General features: G+C 30.4%; 1 protein-coding gene across 3 annotated transcripts; it reads left to right on the top strand.

Moving 5' to 3' along the window:
* Positions 1-4,582: 4,582 nt before the first annotated feature.
* Positions 4,583-6,247, top strand: LOC107961848 (uncharacterized). 3 transcript variants are annotated; one of them, XM_041115613.1, is made up of 2 exons: positions 4,583-4,815; positions 5,655-6,247. In XM_041115613.1, the coding sequence occupies exon 2, from the start codon at positions 5,726-5,728 to the stop codon at positions 6,008-6,010; it is 285 nt and encodes a 94-aa protein (XP_040971547.1). In that variant the 5' UTR covers positions 4,583-4,815; positions 5,655-5,725; the 3' UTR covers positions 6,011-6,247. The 3 variants fall into 3 exon arrangements, with proteins under 3 accessions (XP_040971547.1, XP_016753503.1, XP_016753502.1); XM_016898014.2 differs by having other exon boundaries at positions 4,584-4,819; positions 5,677-6,247; XM_016898013.2 differs by having other exon boundaries at positions 4,587-4,815; positions 5,677-6,247.
* Positions 6,248-7,670: the final 1,423 nt, after the last annotated feature.

The raw sequence follows: 7,670 nt of genomic DNA, 5'->3' as shown, positions 1-7,670 counted from the left end.
AAGACAAGATTGACTAGTTAGCTGGCCATTTTATGTAACTTTTCATAGTTAGGTGACAAAAAAAAGAAATTTATTAATAGTTGGGTAAAAATTAACTTTTTGTGCTTTGGTGGCCAAAAAAATTTACTAATAGTTGGGCGACTACTAGTTAATTTACACTAAAAAATTTTATATTTGGTGTTGTGGTTAAAATGAGGTAATGTTTAGAAATTTAATTAGTTGGAAAGTGATTCTAACTTTTAGTTTCTCAATATTTATTTACTTTCTTTTGAATTTCATTCCTTCAAGTTACTTTCCTATAAAATGGCAGGGTAAACTACACCATAGGTCACTCAACTATTGCCTATTTTCTTTTTTGGTCATACAACTATCAATTTTTTTAATTTAGTCCCCAACTATTGCCCTTTTTATTTTTTGGTCACCAACTACCATTTTTTTTTAATTTGGTCACCCAACTAATTGAGATTATTGTTTTTTTTGTCCATTTTATGTTAAATGTGTTAAATCTTTTACCGGAGAGTGATGTGACAATTAAAAAAGCAGTATAATAACAAATTTAGGCCTCAACTTTTACATATTATATCAATTTAGTCAAAATTTAAAAAAATTAACCCTCAAAATTTACAAATGATCTCAATTTGATCTTCAAAATTTACCTTTCTCTTTCCCTTCCCCACTGCCACTACCATCATTCGCACTGCCATTAAGATGATGGTAAAACGCAAAACAAAAGCATTAAAAGAATTAGCAACAACTAAATCAACTTGAAATTGGTTTTAGCAATGGAATAGAGGACATCATTGAGGGCAATGTATTGGTGGTTATGGCAATTGCGACGACTACGACTATTGTGCACCATCAAATCAGGATCCAAACACGTATATTGCAATTGTCGTTACTAGTTCTTCTTAAGAGGGGTGTATAACAATCATCAATGGCTTGTAATTTCGAACAATTTGCAACAAAGAGATTTTTTTTTATAATTGCAACAATGAAGAAAATAAGAAAATTGATAAAAGAAGAATTTAGAAAAAAAAAAGATAGATATTAGAAGGAGAAAGAAAAGATCTAATACTAATTGCACCAGATCAGGAAAGAAGGGTACCTATAGTTGATCTTCCATATTTATATACGTCAAATTAAGCTCTTTGAACACTTAAAAGGCTTATTATTGAGTACTTTATACAATATTTCATTACTTTCTTGTGACTATTAAATTTTATGTTTAACTTTAGTTTTATTATGTTTTTATGCTTTTTGGAATAAAATGACAAGTTTATGCCATTAGAAACTTAATCTTTAAGTTTGTTTTAGGCACTTGGTTAATACAAAAAATAAGGAGAAGAGCCTAAACTAAAGCCAAAGTTGTGACACCAAGATGCTGATATGATGACACCAATGCCTTTGCTATCAACCAATAATTTGGACTTCACCAAATTGCACATCTGAATAGACTGTCTTTGAAATCCCGACATCAAGGTGTTGGTGTCGTGACACCAACCCCTAAGGTCGCAACTGTGACCTGGTAAGGTCGCAACACTAGCTACAACCCTTGTAAATAAAGAAGTCAAGTTGTTTAAAGATGATGTCACGATACCAACGAGCTGTTGTTGTGACATTGAAGCCCAAAAACATCCTAGAGTAACCTGTTGCTGATGTCCCGACACCAGTATATGGGTGTCATGACACTGACTCTAACGAGGCCAAAATTCTAAAGGTATTTTTCGATCCAACAAGACTTAAGTTAGACTTTAAGTGAGTGCATTTTGAACTATAAATACTACTTTATAAGCTTTTGGGAGTCGATTTTTTTATGTTGAACATTTTCTTTACTTTTCATATTTTTAGATTAGGTTTCTTTTCTTTTCTTCTTATTTTTTAAATTAGGCTTTCCCTTTCTTTTTAGAATAAATTTTATTTTCTGTTATTTTATTTCTTCTTTCTTGTTAAAGACTTTTGTAAACAGAGATGGATTAATCTTTTAGGTGCCATTGATTTCATATCTAAATGAGCATTTCTATTTCTAGTTAGATATTAAGGATGAGCTTAAACCAGAACTAGGTGAAGGTGTGGAGGAGCCAACACACTTTCTAATCGTTGTTGTAGAGGAGCCAACCAACGAACTTAATAAGCATATCTATTTTCAGTTTGAAGATCATATGGAACTACCTTGCGTAGTACAAGGCTGCAAGGGATGGAGTGTTTTTTTTAATCAGCCAAATGTTATATTTGAGACTACAATTGAAGATGTTGGAATTGGGTCTTCCTTAAGGAAGGATCTATGTAAGGGCTAAGTCAAAGAGAGATAGTTGTCAGGGAAATAAGGTAATCATATGTTGAGATCAGTGTGGAATGAATAGATCAGGGCAAGGATCCGCCATTTAGGTGGCGAAATTTGCAAGCCCACTAGTAGAAGTCGATAGTCTGATTAATTAGTGTATATGACTAACTTTATAAAGTCAAGTCGGGAAAAGTGATATGAATGTTTGTAAAAATGTTGTACAAAGATAAATCCTAGAAGAAATTGTCATGTGGAAGAGCACATCTATGTCTAAACCAGGGGTTTAGCTCGCTAAATGATTAGCTCGGAGACTTCAAGGCACTAGTTACGCTAGTAAAACGACAAAACTTCCTAAGATGCTTAAGGGGTTTTAAATTCTATGTTTTATTCTTATTTTGGAAGATTTAGTACCTTTTGTTTATTGTTGTACAGAATCTCGTTAAGTTCATCTAAACTTACGATTGTACTACACTAGTTGTAGAATCAAAATTTAAGGAGTCGTTGTGGGAGGGGACTAAGACAGACTCTACCAGATTCATGCAAAGGGATTGGTAACTGTATCATACGTATAGAAGGGCATCCTTAGAGGCCCCACACACTTCTACATTAAAGTCTTAATTTAAAATTTGTAAGAATTTAGTAAGGTAAGAAGTTTGTAAGAATTTAATGCTCGTATGATATGAGTTATAGTAGAATTTAAATTCTAAAAATTTATATGGTCTCTATAATTGAGTAAGATCAAGTAGTAAGATCAAGTAGTAGTAATGCATGTGTCATTTGACAAAGTCTAAGTGCGTAAATAAATTAGGTTAGATATTTTGTTAAGTAATCCAGTTTAATTGTGACACTCGGTACCTGAACTCGACGATCGGGTTAGGTATAAGATGTTGCACTATGCCTTGATTAATTATTGGCTATTGTTTTACTTTTTGGGGGAGTTCATGCAGATATAGGGAGTAAAGTAGAATCATTTGCTTAAGTTTTGTCAAAAAGCTTAAGAGAGATGTTTTTAGGACCAAGTTTGTTCAACAGTGTTTGTTTAGTAACCTAATCAGTCATGGACTTGGTCAGCCACATTACAAGACAACCTAGGCATTTTTATGTGATGACTTTTTTGACATGGGCCTTATGGAAAGCTTTATTCTTGTTCTCAGAAACAAAATTATCAACAGGAGCATTACGTGAATAGATTGGATTTATGAAAAAAAAAAGTTGAATCTGACTTGGGATTTGAGAGAGAATTTTTCTCTTCTCAAAGACGTCATTGATGGCTTATTTCAAGGAGGGCTTTTCTTATTGACTTAGGACTTCGCTGATTGAATATGAAATATATAAGAAGTCAAGTTTATCTAGGTTACTTGGTACTTATTGCAGTTGCTTAGGATGCCTATTAATAGGATAGAGAGTTGAAAACTGTTATTTTGGTTAATTATTCTCTTTGTTTATTTCCGCACTCTACTTTAGGCGTTATTTGTGAGTCAATTTAAACTTTTGTAAGTGATATTTGGGTAAGTGGTTGTAACTAGTTGGGACTAGCTATTAGGCTTGCAAATACATCTTGTAGAAAGGTAGTTTAGGCTTACACTAATAGGTGGTTGGATCAATTGAGGAATAAGAGACCATCCACTAAGTAAGGATATGTAAAGTAAAATTATTTTCGAATTACGTAAACAAATTGATAACCGTGTTCAAATCTCTCTCTACTTTTGTTATTTCTATTTCTATTTTATTGATTCTATGACAGAGTATAGTATCAAACAGTTAAGTGATATTCATAACAAACTAACGTATTTTCAAAAATAAACCAAAATGCAATAAATTTAAAGTTTTTAAACAAAAGCATTTCATTCATACATGCCAAATTTCACATCATGTTCCATACTTCCACTGATGCAACTCTCACCATCACAACCAAACTTCTGATAAATTTTGTGTTGCCCATCAATGTTATCTTTCTCTTGCAAATTTTTTTATTATAATTTTTACAAATTTTAACAAGTTTTTATAATATTATAATATCTTTTTAGTTTTTCTTATATAATTTTTTGTAACCTTTTTATTTTAAAAAAATACTTTTTTCAAATAATAATGTCATTATTTGACGCGTTGTAATTTATAATTAGCCAGATATCTTAACCAATTTTTTGTAATGTTCAAAAGATTCAACCAGTGAACTTTTAATATGGTTAGGGACTAAAGTGGAAAAGAAATAAGGATCAAAGTGAAAAAAATAGAATTTAAGGACTAAAATATAAATTAAACCTATCACTAAACGACCTTTGAACGTCTCCAAACGTCAATATTGGCCCAATAGAGAAGACATTAGTTCAAAATACCTTCGACGCTTCCTTCCTCACCCAATAAAAAACACCATTTTATTTCCTTGATTTGCCTTTTCTTTTGAATTTTGTTTCTTTAATATCTTTACTTGAGTCGTGACACAAAGAAGGGAAGACGAGGGATTATAAAGAGAAAACATCAAGACGTACGCCCTTTATTTGCTTCCCTTTCATCTAACCTTGGTTTTCTCTACTGTAAGTATGTTTCCTTTTTAAACTATTTGATTTATTGCAGATCTGGGTTTTGTTTAATTTTCTAGGATAGATATGGGTTTTGAATTTTATGTTTGTTTGATAGAAATATGTATTGATTATCCAGCTTGTTAATTGTTTCTGATAAGATTTGTTTTTTTTTTTAAATGTAGATTTAACATGTTATTCTGGCTTTTCTGTTTTTGGGTTTTTGAAGATCTGAGTTGATAGCATGTTTTCATGAGCGCGATTAAGGACTAGAAAAAGATCTATCATGATCTAGCTGAAATAATAACATTTTAGGTTAAAAATCTGTCTCAAATAGTTAAAGTATAAATAGCTTTCAGGTGAAAGGGAAATTAAGGATTTATGCTTTGTGATATAACAATTGAACATTGATGAAGCTAATTCATGAGTTGCTATATGTATTTGTTTGGCAATTATGGTTTAAAGTGTTATTGGCCTTCAAGCTCGGACGGAATCTGTAGAAAAATATTTTACAAAAGTTTGTAGTGCTGTTGATAAGGGAAATTTGCACCCTGCTTCTAGCTGATACTGATATATATATATAAGATTTTCCTGTTAGGGTTGTTCAATCATTTAGATATTCGCATATGTGTTTAACTAGATGTGTTCGATTCAGTCTTTTGTGTATTCTTTCCAATAGTTTATTGCATTTGAAATGAGGCTGTCGTAAAAAAGCATTTTGAGTGAGGCCCGGGCTGCTGCATTAAAGCAGGGATTTACATGGGTTATTCCCTTGAGAAATTAGATAATTTTGACGTATTGTGATTTAAAACTTTCTTTGTTTCTGAGTCTGGGTTATTCTCTCTTACATGGAGTGATGTATCGAATTGGCTACAGGATTTCAGGTCACATCGGCTAAGGACTATTAGTATCTAAATTCTAAATTATGGTCCTTGATGCCATTGTATCTTCTCCCCATCGGAGATCAGGATCAATGAGGAAACAATTCCCAAAAGATGAGTTGGGGAGCTGGTCAACACTTGTTCAGAGGCATAGATTCCTCTTAACAGCTTTGGGACTCTTAGCATTCTTATGTACTATCTACCTTTACTTTGCTGTTACTCTAGGAGCTACAGACACATGTTCTGGCTTGGAAGGAACACAGAGAGCAACGTGTAAACTGCAGCACGCAAGGTCGACTCTATCCCACGGAAAACTCAAATTATTTTAGCATGTTTTTATGGAAAAATCACTGGTTGCTTTTGACATTCTATTTATCATTTTTTTTAGGCAATTTGAGGGTTTTTAAACTTGAGAAAGAAAAATAAACACAATTCATTTATAGTAGATTAGCTAGTGTTGGTATGCTTGTGGGTGTTTATATAAAGGGTTTAATATGTGCAATGGAAATTGTTCTGCAAACCTTATTTGTAATGAATTAATGTTATGAAGAAGCTAATTTTGTCCATGTTGCCATTGTATTTTAACTTCTGAAGTTGGTATGATGCAACAGCTTTTGTCTTCAATGCATTATCATCTCTGAGATGCAAACCATTTTGAAGCTGTGATATTTAATATGTTAACACTTACCTATTTTCAAATTTCTTGTATTACAATGTTTTAAGTTGCAATACTGGCAATTTGGTTTTGCTTTAACACTGAATCAAAGCGTATAAAAGGATAATTTTGTTTCACTTGGCACAAATTCGGATGAATTTCGAATCTGATTTATCTATTTACTTGTTTATTATAAAGGAATAGACATTATTCTTAGGATATTAATGTTTTTTTTTAATTTCTGATATTTTTAAAAAAAATTTACATATACATAAGAATAATTGGTGTTGCTACTATTTCAATTAAAGTTGCATATAATTTTAATATTTATTTTTATAAGTTTATTATATAAATATTTTTATCAACATTATGGGTCTAGTAATTGATACATGAAAAATTTTAAACAAAATGAAAAGTTTGGATAACCATAGAATATTTGTCAAATTCATGAGTGGAGTGGTTTGTCTTTCATGAGAAGGATTAAGGAGGCTAAAATTAGCCAGTCAGAGAATTCAACTGATTGCTATAGTGAATCTCCTTGACCATTCATGCGGGTGAGCCCCTTCTATATACCTTATCGTTATAATGGTGAAGTATTTAATTGAATTGAAATTTTATGTTTTATTTTAAATTTTTATAATAATTTTTCTCTTATAATAGTATATTTGTAGAAATTTAAAATAAAATTATAATTATTTCATACAAGCAAAATCGCTAATTGTAATTTATTAAATAAAAAAGATGTTAATTAAAATATTATTTCATAAAATGTTTAAATTTCATATGAAAAACCTATTAGTTATATTTTATTAAATGAATTAATTTTTAACGAATGGAATTAAAGATATTAATTCAATAAAAATTTCTAATTACATTTTATAGTATGAATTTCATCAAATTTGTAAATTGATTACTTGAATTTAATAATTCATGATTAATTAATTAATTTAATTTGATAACTTAGACGGATTAATTGAACTTGTTAGATTTATGAATTTCATAATGTAAAATAAAAGTAATAATGTATGCACCTCGTATGTATTTTAATTTCCACTTTTCTTTTTTTTTAAACATAATTTTCACTTTCTTCATTTGATGAAAATTCACAATATGAATTTTATAGTAAATTTATAATAACCATCTCTCTATAACAAGTTGTTATAGGTGTATAACAACCATTTCTCTGTAACAAGCACAATTTTCACAAACCAATGAGGCTGTTATAGAGAGGGTTGAATATATATATATTATTTTAGATGATTATTTTATATTTAAATCATTTTGAGTTAAGATTAAATCTGAATGATATGTAATTTAATTTATGTTAGATTCAT

The sequence above is a fragment of the Gossypium hirsutum genome, chromosome A06 (assembly GCF_007990345.1).
Source record: "Gossypium hirsutum isolate 1008001.06 chromosome A06, Gossypium_hirsutum_v2.1, whole genome shotgun sequence".
NCBI lineage: Eukaryota > Viridiplantae > Streptophyta > Magnoliopsida > Malvales > Malvaceae > Gossypium > Gossypium hirsutum.
Note: the sequence above shows the minus strand (reverse complement) of the source record. Positions and strands in the feature narration are given on the sequence as shown.

Excerpts from the sequence above, each read along its gene's own strand:
- LOC107961848 (XM_041115613.1), top strand. The coding sequence starts at position 5,726 with ATGGTCCTTGATGCCATTGTATCTTCTCCCCATCGGAGATCAGGATCA.